Source organism: Chenopodium quinoa, unplaced genomic scaffold (genome assembly GCF_001683475.1).
Source record: "Chenopodium quinoa cultivar QQ74 unplaced genomic scaffold, ASM168347v1, whole genome shotgun sequence".
NCBI lineage: Eukaryota > Viridiplantae > Streptophyta > Magnoliopsida > Caryophyllales > Amaranthaceae > Chenopodium > Chenopodium quinoa.
Genome location: NW_018745625.1, coordinates 1 through 15,221, shown reverse-complemented (window position 1 = coordinate 15,221; position 15,221 = coordinate 1). Strand labels below are relative to the sequence as shown.

General features: G+C 35.4%; 2 protein-coding genes and 1 long non-coding RNA gene across 3 annotated transcripts; 2 read left to right on the top strand and 1 right to left on the bottom strand.

The window, feature by feature from the left end:
- The first annotated feature begins 217 nt into the window (after positions 1-217).
- Positions 218-3,441, top strand: LOC110716778. Its single transcript, XM_021895409.1, has 2 exons — positions 218-1,433; positions 3,142-3,441. The coding sequence occupies exon 1, from the start codon at positions 312-314 to the stop codon at positions 1,431-1,433; it is 1,122 nt and encodes a 373-aa protein (XP_021751101.1). The 5' UTR covers positions 218-311; the 3' UTR covers positions 3,142-3,441.
- Positions 3,442-7,591: 4,150 nt separating this feature from the next.
- LOC110716780 lies at positions 7,592-9,668 on the top strand. Its single transcript, XR_002510591.1, has 3 exons — positions 7,592-8,068; positions 8,494-8,644; positions 9,024-9,668. It is a non-coding gene; the product is annotated as an uncharacterized LOC110716780 (long non-coding RNA).
- A 2,597-nt stretch (positions 9,669-12,265) lies between these two features.
- LOC110716779 lies at positions 12,266-14,209 on the bottom strand. The gene is made up of 2 exons (XM_021895410.1): positions 14,159-14,209; positions 12,266-14,023 (listed from the first exon to the last, which is right to left on the bottom strand). Exon 2 carries the CDS (start codon positions 13,273-13,275, stop codon positions 12,580-12,582), a length of 696 nt encoding a protein of 231 aa, XP_021751102.1. The 5' UTR covers positions 13,276-14,023; positions 14,159-14,209; the 3' UTR covers positions 12,266-12,579.
- Between the last annotated feature and the right edge of the window lie 1,012 nt (positions 14,210-15,221).

Genomic DNA, 15,221 nt, shown 5'->3' with positions numbered 1-15,221 from the left:
CCCTACCCGTTAGAGCGGGTCTTTTACTTGACCTGCCACACTGACATCCCAGAAAATAAAGCCGTGTTTAGAATTTGTTTCGAATAGAAAGAAAGTCTACAAGTGCTCTTATAAAATACGGGTCATGAGCCCAATCATTGTTGATAAGAAGGTAACCCACAATTACCCGCCCAAGAGAAGCCCACCCTAGATTGCTTAGGCTTCGTATAAATAAAGGCATATAAATAAAGGCATCTAGGGCCGCAACCGCAAGTGTGGCAAATTGGGGGTGTTAGAGTGTTAGGTATCAATTGAATTGAAGAGAGGAAGCGATGCCGGAAAAAATGGTGGTGGAAAAGAGAGGGGAATTGAAGAATAAGATGATAGTAGGGGGCGTGGTGATTGAACCCAGGAACCCTTTACTTATAGCACCTCGTGATTGTTGTGAAATTGTTTACTATGTTTTGGATCTGAACACTGCGGAAGTCTCATCACTTCCTCGTATCGTGGTTGGTAATGGTTGTGAGCCTCCCGTGGGTGTTGTGGGATCTACACTTTATGTTTTTGGGGGCGGCAAATCGTTCTCCTCCGGTGACGGTGATGATTCCGCAAAATCAAAACCCAAGAAAGGTAAGAGGAAACAGAAAGGCTTATTCTCATGTCATATGCTAGATCTTACCAAACCTAAAGATGGTTGGAGACTAGCCACCGCTGGGCTCGATCAGTCACCAGCCGTAAGGGCCAATCAGGCGTGGCCAGAAGGTATCGTCGAATTTGGTGGGAAGATATATGTTTTTGACAACTCCGAATCTGGTTTTATTGGCGAGGTTTTCGATCCTCAACATAATAATTGGCGTCGCTTAAAGTCGCCTCCGTTCCCACCGCCACCGTGTGGTGATGGGGATCAGTTGTTTGATTACCGCACACTAATTCTTCCGGTTATGGCGGATCACAAAAGAAACAGAATCATAGTGTACTTCCAGTATATCTCAACGATGTATGCCTATTATCCATGTGAGGATCAATGGCGGTGTCTGGTTGAGGACCTTAAAGGTGGATGGCAAAGGTGGGGAGAGGCCGTGACTATCGCAGACGATGGGGTTATCTATATTCATAATCCTAGAATGAAGGCATTCTTTAGGGCTTATGATACAGTCTCTAAAGAATGGTTGAACGTAAGACTGTCCCCTGAGGCTGAGGCTAAAGCCGACTATCGATCTTATCTTATTTATACCAGATATGATACCTTATTACATCGGGGCAATGGCGTGCTGTGCTTGATCTTTTCCGCTATTCCTTGGGACGAGAACCCCGCCTTTGATCATATTGTCCAATTCAAAGTCCAACTCGTCAACTTGAATGCCAACTCTAAGGAGATTCTTGTCACTCCGCTTTCTTCCCAACATTATAATCTCCCCTCTCGCTGCAGTACTTTTCTCTACCTCCCTGTCTAGGTATGTTAGCTAGCTAAGCTTTTGTTAAGGTTATTCAATTGTAATATGTTCTTGATCATTATATTCTTAAATATTACTTTATATTTCTATGATCATTATATTCAATTGTAATATGTTCTTGATCATTATAAGACCCTTGACTATTGACAATAATTCTATATATGTTAACCTTCTTGCAAATTATTGTTATACTTTAAAAATTGCTTATTTGTTTCCCACCTCTAAGGCTCTGTTTGTTTTTAAGGAAAACAAATTTTTTGGGAAAATGATTTTTTCATGGAAAATAATAATATTTTAAAGAATTAAAAAAGTAAAAGATAAGGAAGGGAAAGTGAGAGTGAAAGGGAGAATGGATAAGAGGATAGAAGAAGAATGTAAAGAGTGGGAAGAAAAGTGTGGCATACTGTAAATATTTTTCACTTTAGAGAAAATTAGTTTCCACCTTTGTGAAAATTGTTTTCCACCTTTAGAAAATGTTTTCTGTCAAAACAAATGGAGCCTAAATGCTCCTCAACATTTTCATTGCTTGTTCAGTAGTTCAAACATGTCATGAATCAATCAAGCCTACTTTCTATCGTTTAAGCTTCTCTTGAACATGAAATTGGTTGAAAAGTAGAGGTGAATGAATTTTGCCTGTAATGCTGCACATTTGTCTCTCCGACTCATGAGATGAGTAGTTGTTGATTTTTACTCGTGTTTTTCATTACTGTTCAATAGTTGATCTATGTCCTGAGTCAGGCCTTCATTTAGTCTAACTCTGTCTTTTAAGCTTTCCTTCAAGGTATCTACCCTCTTCCCTGTCCCCTGCTCTCTCGTATTTGGGGTGAACTTCATATTGTACCTGTTGGGCTATTTTAATACCAGTTTCTGCGTAAAATGTTATCACTCTTACCATGTTTATTAGGGTCTTGGAGTTGAGGGTAGGTTTTGAGTCCATTATGGATAATGAACCTGAACCATATTCCATTTCTTCCGTTTCCTATGTCTCCTTTCAATTTTTTTTTTCCTTATGTATGCTCATTAATATAATGCAGAATTAAGCAATCATTACAAAATGTAGAATTAAGCGTATGAGTTGTGATGGATGTGTAATCTTAAGAATTGATAAGAAAAGAAGGTTAAATTGTTGTCTGGTATTGGCATGACATCTTAATTTTGAATTTCTCTACAATTTAGAAGTTCCATAAAAACATTATTGCCTATCACTGTGAAGATTTCAGTCTATATCAGTCATACATGATTGTGGGTTGTTTTCCTAGTTGGGTTGGGTGGTAGAACTATCTTCCTTTTTTTCTGTGTGTAAACAAGCTTATACTAGCTGGTTGTATTTGAACACAACCTGTGCTAGTACTGATGGGTGTTCAACTCCTAAGCAAAAGGTTGTGAACAGTTGTTGTGAAGTAGTACGGCTTTAGTATGAGTTCTAGCAGCCAAACCATTGATTGATAGCTTAAAAGTCATGCCTCCAATAAGTGAAGAAGCCCTCAATCTAGGAATGCCTTAAGTGAAGCATCTTCCGGAATACTAGTACTGCTCTTCATTTATTCATTGTAAGGTTCCTGTATAAGAAAATGCACCAGAATTCTCATAGTATAGTTTGACTTCTACAGCTATCACCTTGTGATATGGAAAGTCTATTATGCCTTTAGCATAAAAAGTTATGTAAGTTCTGAACTTCTCATTTGTTGTTTTGCGTGCCTACCTGCAGATAGGTTTGTTGCAACTTGAGGGCCAATGAACGAGCTTCATGTCTAAGTTGGAATTGTGAAGAGCTGCGTTGATGTTGAAAGTCATATGTGTTTATTTTAGCTGCAATAGCGATCGTAGCAGCAATTGCAATCATGATTTTATTAAGGCATGTTATTAGTACTTAATGTATTCACCTTGGATCCGACAATGTAGACTTTTATTAAATTGCTACTCTCGTGTTATTAGTCTATGTTGTATATTTGGAATTGTAGTAGCCTGGCTGGTATGCTTAAAAATAAGTCTTATTTCCTTGCTGGTATGCTTTCATCTTTGCTACACACTATTAAATAAAGGAAGGAAATGTGGGAGGGAAAGTTGCATGGAGAGTAAATAGGAGGGGCAGTAGGTGTTTTCATTGTTTTCCAATTAATTAAAGCGTGTATTACTAAGAATACTAACGTCAGGTTAATATGATGTTTACGGTAAGCCATTATATTTCAAAGCCATGATTATCTCTATGCTTACGGTAGTTATTTAGGATTATATTCGGGTGTATCATTGATAATAAAAGTTTAATGATGTGTGGCAAAGATATAAGTCAAAATCACAAGTTATCATTGATAAATTCCCATACTTATTTTATAAAAATTCTCTTTTGGGCCCCACCTTATACATTTTTTAAAATTTGGTGAACATTCTAATGTTGCAACTAAATCGAAACGGAGGGATTAATAAACATATTTTAATACTAAAGGAAAATTTGAAAAATAGCACCATCAATACATCACATTTTAGAATTACCACCTCGAATGATTTATTTTTTTAAAAAAATTTATCACCTACAAAATCTCAAAACATCAAATTTACCACCACTACTTTGCCCAAACCTTCATTGACGACGTCATGTGGGGTCACCAACGAATTTTTCTGTTCTATTTCCCTCTTTTTTCCTCCCCTTCCCTCGATTCTCCCTCTCTGTTCTTCATTCTTCATAAAATTCTCTCTTAGTTTAGGTAAAACTTCCAATTAATGTGTAATAAGGGTTTTTGCAATCAATTTGGGATTTTAAAATCCTAATTACACATACTTTTTTTTTAAAGCAATTACACATACTTGAATGCAATAATTGGATTTTTCGCACAAATTCATAGAGAATATTAGGAAGAGTGATGAACAGAGAGTGTAAATCGGAGAATCGAGAGGGAAATAGAAAAGAAAACGCGTTGATGGGCCCCACATGACGTGAAGGTGGTACTCCCTCCGTGTTTTAAAAAGTGTTACACTTGCCTAATCCGATCGTGTTTTAACAATTGATATTTTGAAGATTTGAAGGTGGGTGGTAAATTTTAAAAAAAAATCATTGGGGGCGGTAATTCCTAAAAAGTGATGTATTGATAGTAGTAATTCCTACTGTATTCATATTTTGTATTTTTTAACTTGTTTGTAGTTTGTTTATTATTAAATGTTCATATTATTATAAGTGACTAATTGGGTTTGGGCGTGCATTTTTTACGGGCTTGGTCAAGCACTTTTCTTATGAGGAGATTAAGGCATCTTTTAGAAAGCTTGCTAAAGAAACGCACCCTGACCTCGTTTCTTCTGCGGATACTGATACTGCTGATTCGAAACGTTTCATCCAAATTCTCGCTGCTTATGAGGTGAGTACTATTTTGTCAATCATTATTGATTTCTTGCTGTAATATTATGTTGAATTAGTGTTAAATTTGATATTTTTACAATTTCTAATTCTGCTAAGTTTTGTGTTATATATTGGTGAATTGGAGGTCGCATTGTTCAATAATTCTACTTCTTGTGAATTATGTTCAATTAATCAATCATCCATTGTTATTGACATTTGTATTAATGTTTGAATTAGTATATGGTATAAAGATATTGGGGTTACTAGTCTAGGTTTTGCAATGTCATGAAATTGAAATCGAATTGAATTTGTGGAATAAATTCATGGATAGATCTTTAAGTTTGTTGATATAAATTTTGGTTCAATTTTGGATTGTTTGTTTCGTTGTGCCCCAGTTAGATAAGAGGTACAGAAACTGAAAGCTGATTCTAGAAGTCGGTGGTATGGTATTGCTTAAACTGACTTAGAGAAATCCACTTCATTACCAGTTATATTGATTGTATCTCGTGTCTTTACTCTGCATTTTTAAGAATTTTGTAATATGCCTAGAATGTACTACATATTTCCACACTAATGTATATATGCTGTCCATCTGAGTATAGTTATTTGGGTCTTAGTATGAAGAGGAGACTATGATCTATTTTGATCAATGTCAAAGTAGATTTCCTTGATGTCTTTTTTTTGCTGCTTTATAGGAATAGTGTTTAAGATCAAGAAGTGCTGTGCATTGGATGACACAAGACATATATAAGCCTAAAATGTCACCAGTCCATGATTTTTCATAGCTCTGTTTTAAATGCCTTTTCTACATTATTATTAACTCTTTTCCTGAAATTTATATGGCAGGAAATTTTCAAGCTGTAAAGAAAGCTCTCTTGTCTGTTTCAAGTTGTCTCCAAGAGCACACCAAAGGTGACATGTTTGAAGTACCATGGTTGTACTTTTGTTAGTTACCTTTTCTTCTTCCCTCTTTGTGTCTCTCTTCCCCTAACACTGGTTGCAGTGACCAGGAGAAATGGTTTTTGAAGTCGAGTGTTTCATCTCAAAAAAAAGAAAAGGAAAAAAAAAACTCGAAAAATCGAGCGTGATAAATTGTGTAGCTAACATATTAAAAAGCTTTGGATTGTTAAAAAATTATGCTTATCTTAATTTTATGTTTATTGGCCGTAATTTCTCTCTGCTTTTTTTTTTTTTTTTCTAACACTAGCTTTTCTAATTGAATTGAATTAAGCTCTTTGTTTGATTTGATTGCAGGAAGTGGTGAAAGTATGACTGACAAGCTAAGGTTCTTTCTGATCCAATTCGATCCCAATTCTCTTGATTTTGTTATAGACTAAATCATCAGGCTTGTATTTCTGATTTAACAAGGCTAATAAATAAAGATGAAAGCTTAAAATTTGATTAATAATGGCTAATAACGTTACAAAGAGATAGGTTAATAGCTCTAGGTCATCACTCTCTTTGATAACATTAGGGTATTACTCTCTTAGTAACTTGAGGTTACCATTCTCTCAACAATTTTCCTCACAATTCACATAATTTCTACTGGCTTCTTACTAATACTTATATACTCAAGCTACCAATTACAAAAGGTTAACCTAACATTGATTGGTGTTTGTCTTCTTCAGCACATTAGCAATTCATAAATCACACCCATGTTGCCACTTTCTTAAGTGTTTCCTTAATGACCCTTGTCTTCATGTGCTGAAGAGTAGCAGTTGCCAACTGCTGTGGTTGATTCTTGTCCCCTCTTCCACTTTACTTCCTTGTGTACACCCACAATGGTGGCTTGGTGGAGGTGGGTAACAGGTCTATAACATATTTTCTCCACTTATAATATAGATTAAGCTCATTAACTTGTAATGTATTTTCTCTCTTTCAATTTTGTTGTGCTTAAATAAGATGTAAAAATTCTCATTTCTGAAAAATTATGCCTTTTTCTTTCCTGGGTCTTTGCTCAAACTCATTAATTAAGATGTTTGTTTTTTTTAATCATAGAATAATAATACCTCAAATAGTGTTTAATCATGAATCTAATTAGGATTCTTATTGGACTTAGATTTGAAGATCAATATCCTAGATGGTTTATCAGGTTTGTTTGGAATTTTGAGCAAATTAGGTATACTCTTTATACAGACCTCAAAATGAAATTCAATCAATCGAAAAAAATAAAAAATTCCGAGATTCTGGGTATACATGGTAGCGGAGCTGCAACAATTCCAGCAACTCGTAATTGCTGTCGATGTCCCTTGCTCACCAACCTCATACACCTTGAAGTTTCTACTCAAGATGTATATATAAAATGTGATCAACATTTTTTTGGTAACCTCCATCTCAAGATGATGTTTACTTTATAGCCAGACTAGCAAATTTTTTTTTTTTCAGTCAATGAAATGCAGTGAGAGAGACTATCACACTGTGCTGTACTGTGCTGATCTTATTATTTCAAAAATTGTTAAAGAAAGAATTGAAGCAACATCTTGTGCCTTATAGTTTTCTTATTTGTATCTACAGGTGTGAGGATTGTAATCATTTTCTGGAATTTGGAGATAGCGGAAGCTATTAGAAAGCTTGGGCCTGAGGCCTGACTATTCTTAAAGGCACGGCGGACAATCACAGAGACAAGAATATGAATGTATTTTGTGGTTAAGGCAAATTCAGAATTGTTTTGAGATCTCTATATTGAACCTTTATATATAAAGTACTACCACTTATATATTACTTGTATTTATTAATTAGTGTAAATATCTTACATCCAAGGGAAAAGGAGGGAAGTAGGGAGAGGAAGGGAATGGGGGGGGGGGGGGGAATGGGGGTGGCAGGGGGAAGGGGTAGCAGAGGGGAGGGGGAGGGGGTGGGTGAGGAAGAGAGTATAAAAGGCAAAACTTGCTGGACTGTGCTTAGGAACAGTGTTTGTGGTTTCTATTACAGAAATGAAATGTTCTCAGCTTTATTACCCTTGAACTCTTTCTTACTCCTCAGCTGGTCAGCCCTTACCTTTCTCCTTCAATCTCTCTCTCTCTCCTCAGAGAAAGTTCGGAGGTTTTAGGGTAGTCACTCATCCAGTCATCCTAGAGAACGCCTCCCTACGACGGTTGTTTGGGCCACCCCTTTCATTGGCTGCGACAGAAAGGCGGTTTTTTTTTTTATTCAATTTGTTATAATATTTTTATGGTTCACTGGAGTTTTTGCTTTGTATGCGTGTTTGTTGATCTTGTTTTTTCGAATTTGATACAGAAATTGAGCTGTATAGACCTTGATCGGGTACAATTTGGTGTTACCTTTGAAGATATCAAACCCAAATCAGGTATGTTCTTCTGCAATCAATCGTATTTAACTGTTTCCTATTTATTTGCCTTACTTTTTTTCCCTTTGTTTCGATCTTATACGGCCTTTTGACAGTTTCTTTCTGTAATTTTACTTTGGTTTTCTGAATTTTGGTACGTTTTTTAAATGATCGGTTTGAATTTTGAATTTCATCTTTGCTTGTTGGACCACCAACACTGTGATATGATGTCTCTTTGGTAAAAAAAGATTTGATCTGGTAAACTATACTTCTTGGCAATTTAAGGTAGTAACATAGGATACAAAAGGTTATGAAAATAAACCCTTGATGGGCATTTGAGTGTTGTAGAAAATATTGAAAGTTATAACACCATGGGTATTGAGTGTTGTAGAAAAAATCTTTAAATCTAATCATCCTCAAATTCTTTTAATTTTATGTCTCGACAGCAACACATCATCGACAACCGCAACAATGGAAAGAGGACAAAGCAACGGTGGCTGACCTGTGGGCGCGATCAGGAGGAGCCGCAACAACGTCTAAGAAAAAGACGGAACAAGGACAGTGAATATGAAAGCAAGAAATACAACACCTTAAATTGTGAGACATGTTTTCTCCTTTTCTTTCCCTCAAATTTAAGTGGCCTTTTTGTTATCTAAAAATCAATTTAATTTTACTATTATTTTAATTGTGATTTTTTCTCCTGTACTTTATTAAGTTTATTATGGGGTTTTTTTCTTAAAAAAAAAAAAACAAAAAAGAATTTGTGGGTTTGTGCTGAAATTGTGAGTATTGCTGAGTGAAAATTGGAAATTATGGAGTAGCAATTTTAATGAAGATAGTTTGGTTGTTTGTTACTATTTTGAGTCGGTTTAATTGATAGTTGGTCTTTTAACGAACTTTATTTGTTGATCTTGTGTTTGATTATTTTATTACTGTACCATCTTGGCTACAACTTGGTCTATTATTTGGTTTGCAGAAATAAGCTCCTGTTTGAAGGAATATCGCTGAATATGGGTATTATTGCTGCTAGTTTTTTGAAGCTTGTTTGTGATTACTCGCTGTATGAGACTAGAGTATTCAATACCCACTTGAAAAAGATGCTACATGGAGCTGCCCACCTGAAGGTATAATTAAAATAAATGTTGACGCTCACTTTGGTGCTGGCACAAGTGGTGGTCTAGGTGCTGTTGCGAGGGATCACTTTGGCCGCATATTATGGGCTGCGGATAAGAAGACTCCTATGGACTGGAATGTGGAATTGGCGGAGGTGGCTGCTGTTAGGGTGTCAAATGGCTAAGAGATTGGGTTACGAAAGTGTATGATCAGGAGTCAAAAGGGAGTAGGGGAAGGGTAATCAACACCATTAGAGGGTCTGCTGCTAGATGGTCTCCTATAAGGCTTATTTACGATGATGTACGTAGAATAGTTATGTCTTTTAATACTTGTATATTTTCTCATGTAAAAAGAGCATATAATTAATTATACGGTTGCCCATTTAGTGGCTAGGTGGGACACTAGTAAGTGCTCCGAGAAAGTTTGTATGGGTTCTTTCCCCTAAGGTCTTCTATCCTTCGCAGAACTTGACTTAAATTAATGAAATGCTCTAAGTCAGTGCTTGGTACTTGACCAGTGTCGAACTAGATGGTGATTCCTCAAATTACTATATTAAACATACAGCAAATTAGATATACATGCCATTAGAGCAGTTAAAACAATGTTGTTTCCAGTTTCAGCATCAGATTAAGTAGAACTTCTGTTTAATACATAGTACATAACAAGCATTCAAAAGTTTCTAATTTGGGAGGTTACAAATTCTAGATAGAATTAGAGTTGATCTTGCTCTAATTGTGACAATCTGACTAAATTGTGACATGGGTTCATCATTTTTGTTTAATTAAGAAAAAAGCTGATAAAATTGCAAGAATTTCAACTTGTAGTGGGTTAACACAACAAACAGATGTGGGAGACTATCTTTAAGACCCCAATCTCCAGATTGGTCCCTGCATATAGAGGCTAAACCCACAAATAGAGAGGAGAAAAGGATGGATTCTCCATTTATTTGTTGTAACATTAACCTTTTAATTTAATCGCAGAGTACATAGTAATGGGGGTATTAGTTTTTCGTTTTGTAGATAAAAAAAATGAGAAAATAGAAATTCCTTAAAATTGTAATTAGGGGGAGTTGTTTGATTGAAAAAAAAACGAAGAGGAAATGACATAAGTGAAAAAAAAATTACAAAAGGTAGGAATTCAATTACCTAATCCCTTAGGTAGATAGAATTTTTCATGAAAAATTACTTCTCACATCGATAACCAAATAACTTTATAAAGACCTTACGATCATATGCAATTTCCAACATTGGCGGAAATGAAATAAAGCATTTTTTTTTTTTTTTTTTTTTTTTTTTTTGTAAAAGAAACAAATTTAAGAAAATATGAATATGAGCTGTTTGGTTGTACTTGTTTAATATAGGCAAGAGAAATTCCTATAAAATGCTTAGATATCTTGTTGCTTGTTTAGCATGAAATATACTCCGTACAAATAGGCTAATTGTAACTTTTTGGAAATTTTGAGGTCCTACCAATCATAGGAAGTTAATTACTCCACCCCCCCTTTTTTAATAGTAATTACTTTGTACCTAACTTACCCTAAGTCATTCACAATTTACAAAAAATGCAAATTATCATATGTCAACCAAACAAGTTTATCAAATTCTTATGAAATAAAATATATGAAAGAAATTATTTCTTAAGAAATATAAATTACCATCAAATTCTTATAAAATAAAATATATGAAAGAAATTATTTCTTAAGAAATGTAAATTAGCATGATTATTTAATTTCCAACGCAACCAAACAAGCACTATATGTAGCTAGGGCTGGCAATCATGTCGTGTCTGTTTGTGTCGGAAATTAAACAAGTTGAGGACGTGTTAATCTGATTGATTAAAAGTGTTGAATACATTTAACACTAACTCACTTTTTCGTGTCCGGTTCGTATCGTGTTGTATGAAAAATATTAGCCTTATTCTATATAATATATCAATAATTATATAAATTATAGGGTTTTTATATTAGATGGGTTGAGTCGGGTTAACGTATTGTTAGAGAATATCAATACTGATCTGTTTTAATTAAATGTGTCATATCATGTTGACCCGTTTAATTACATGTATTAAAAACCCTTAACAATAATCATTTTTTTTCTTATTTAATTCATGTCGTGTCAACTTTTATCAATTGTATATGTAATTTTAAAACACGTATACTTACCAAAAAATAAATTGATGTTTAAATACACATACTCCATAGACAAATATAAAAGAAAGAGAAAAAAAAAACATGTTACGGAGTATTACGTAGTCCTCCACAGTACAATTATAATTATGTGAAACGACTAGTCACTAGAGTTCATGGGCAGTGGACGAACTGACAATGGTGGTAATATTGGGCTATTGGCGTTGTAATTTCTGCTGCCCAACTCTCTCCATCATTTCATAGGTTTTACTTCTTCGGTTCTTCCTACAATCCTACCAATTCTACATGTTAAAACTCCATTTCCACAAAAAAGAAAAAAAAAACCTCCATTTTCATGAAAACTCTGTCTTCTTCTTTTATTTTTCTTTGCCATTTTTAGTAGTCAAATTTCAAAACCTTTTTCTCTCTCCTCATTTGGGTCATCATATTTTTCTTGTGAGGTAATTTCTTTCTTTTTTGTTGTTTCTAAGTTTAATGAGCTTGTTTTTGTTAGTATGGTGTATGTCTGTATGATATGTGTTTTTTTTTTTTTTAATTTGTGGGTTGCTTTTATTTGCTTCATATTCTCTCATTCTAGGGTTTTTGAGTTTGATCAAGTTGATTTTACATGGTAAAATATCTTATTTTGTATTTCTCTGGAATTTCGTTCATCTACTGTTGCTTTATACTCCGTATTGTTTAAATAAGGTTTTTTTTTTTTTCCTCTGTTCTGGGTTTATGAAGAACATGCGGGGGTTTTCTGGTTTGAACTTGATATTTGCCTTTTATGCTCTGGTTACCCACTTACCCTGTTGATCTTGATGTAGATAATTTGTGAAACTTGTCATATTTTGGTTTTGAAATTTGAGTAATGTGTGAATTTGCCGTATTTTTGGTTTTAAACGTTGAGTAGTTTGTTATTCTGATTCTTAATATTGTTTAAATAAGGTTGTTTTTTTTTTCCTCTGTTTTGGGTTTTGAAGAACATGCGGGGGTTTTCTGGTTTGAGCTTGATATTTGCCTTTTATGCTTTGGTTACCCACTTACCCTGTTGATCTTGATGTAGATAATTTGTGAAACTTGCCATATTTTGGTTTTGAAATTTGAGTAATTTGTGAAACTTGCCGTTTTTTTGGTTTTAAACGTTGAATAAAAACTTGCCGATTTGTGAAATTTGCCGTTTTTTGGTTTGTGAAACTTGCCATATTTGAAGGCTCTGATTTTTTGGGTATATATGGAGTATAAATTTATTTACTCTTTTTTTTTGACGAAAAACGCATCTTAGCTCAATTTATTATTTCACCAAGTTTTCAATATCGTGACATAAAGCCCCCTGAATTTCAGTTGGGTACTCTTCAAGCCAAACACGATATTCACTAAAATTGAAACTCAACTTTGCTAAGCTATGGGCAACAATATTACCCGACCTTCTAACAAAAGAAAAAACACAACTCTGACAGCTTCTAGCAAGCATCAGAATATCCCTCACCAAATTGCCAAAAGAGCAAGGAGATATGGAGCCCTTTTTCAGATGGTGGAACAACTTAATGTTATCAGTTTCCAGGATAAAGTTCCTAAAGCCCGCTTCCATGGCTATCTTTAGGCTGGATCTCATACCAATCACTTCACCAACAGCAACATCTACCTTCCCATTCTCTTTCGAACAAAAGGCTACCACAGCAGTCCCCTCCTCATTTCTCAATATCCCACCAATTCCCAGCCACTGACCTTGGAAGGCTGCGTCTGTGTTTAGCTTATACAGACCAGCAGCAGGAGGCTTCCATCTAGAGCTGAAATACTGCACTTGCATCCCCATATCAGCATTCGCATTAGCTTCTTCAAACTCTCCCACCAAGCACATTGTCTTGTAAAGAATGTCAGCCTCCCTCTTCTCTCTTTTATCAAAGACCCATGCATTGCGTTTCAACCAGATTCCCCACGCCAGGCACCAAATATCCCACCAATTCGTCTCCTTGATCTTTCCATACATCAGATTGCATCAACCTCGAAACCCATCAGCATCAAATGCCCTTGTGTCAAGCCGCAAGGCAGAATGTCTCCAAATAGAGGATGCTGCAGGCAGAAGAGAAGCGTATGAGCAGTAGTTTCCTCTCCCTCCCCACACATAGGGCAACGTTGATCTACATTCATACCCCTAGCCATCAACCGGCTCATAACAGGCAGCCCCTCCCTCACACTTCTCCACACAAATAATTTGATCTTTGGTGGAATACGGGCATGCCAAATACTCTTCCAATTAAAAACTACATGCCCATTTGACGAGGTTGCCTTATCCTTTACCTCTTCTTCGACCAAGAGGTTGTAAGCACTCTTTACGCTGTAACGCCCATCTTTCGAGTGATGCCATGACCAAACATCTTCCTCATCAAACAGAGGTACTGGAATACTACAAATTCCATCAATTTCCCGCTGAGAGAATAACTCAGAGAGAGTAGTCCAATTCCAGCTCTGATTTTCCCACAGATCTTTGACATACATTGGAACATCACTACCATCCTTCATTTGTGACAGAATTCGGAACTTTAGGAGATTAGGCACCGACACTACTTCCCCCACCAATAGTCTTTATGGCACCCTTCTCAATTACCTCCCTAGCACTTAGAATCGATCTCCACGTGAAGCTCATGTTTGGGACAGCATAAATTTATTTACTCTTGGATGTCTTGCCTTTTTGCTTATAAAGGTTGAAATAATGTTATTGTTGTATGTGAGTGTTGCTGACATTACATGTAGAAAAGGTTGAAATAATGTTATTGTTAACGAAGTAGTATTGTTGCTTGAATGTTAGTAACTTATTACTTCTGCTATAATTTTGTTGTCTAGTTGCTGCTATATTCTATTATTCTGTTTACCTGCTGCTGAAATTGTTGTTGCCTGTTATATAATCCTGCTGCTGCCTGTTGTATTGCTACTGCTTTTATTTTTGCAATTGCCCTGCAGCTGCAGTTCTGTTCGTCCCATAATAATAGACCTGCAGACGTTTCTAGCCCATAGTTCCTTCATGAAAGTTGTAGATCTTGAAAAGTTATTCAATCTAGGCTCAAGAATTTCTTGATTTGGAATTGTGTGCTAGGTTTCATGCCTTCTTGAAATTCCTGTGGTCTGCTGTCTTGGTTCTATCTCAGCGGGGCTGCTGTTGATCACTTGATCCCTGTGTGGTGTTGTTAATATAAAAGATTGTTCTTCCTATGTCTTGTTTGAGTTATGGGCTGATTTAGTCATGTTAGTGTTGTAGTAGCTTTCATAACTTGAGTTTAGTTAAGAGTGGTAAAGCGATGTCAATTTTTTAGCTTCTTATCAATGACTTGCCTTGTAATCAGAGTGAAGAAAATGACTCAAGGTGCTACAAAGAAGAAACGGCAGCAAAAGAAAAAGAATTCAAAGGATAAAATTTCAGAGGATGAAATAACAAAGAAGATTTCAGCTTTGTGGGAGCAAAGAAAGATTACAAGAGTGCTTGGATTTTATCATTTCTCTTGATGATGAGTGGTTGAAAAATTTAAAAGTCTATTCTATGAAAGTGCATGCACTTGTAGGTTTGAAACGGTTTGAAGGTAAGTTTATTTTCCTCCAATGAATGGTTTGATGTAGTATGGTCTATTGTTTGCTTTAATTCTTATTTTCTACTAGGATCGGTAAGATTTGGAAAGCTTTTGATTATTTTCTTTTTACAAGTGAGTGGCTTTAAGGCTTAGGGAAAAAGCTTGGAAAAGATAAATACAACATTTTCAGTTTCCTAAGGAAACAATAGAGAAATGCAAGCGAATATTAATCTTGAAATATACAACTTGAGAGATAAAGAAAGCTAACAAATATTGACTAGGTTAAACTGTTTAAATCAAGACTTATCCAGAAATTTGGAAAGCATATTTGTGTTATTTGTATTGTAAATTTGTATTATTTTGTACTTCATTT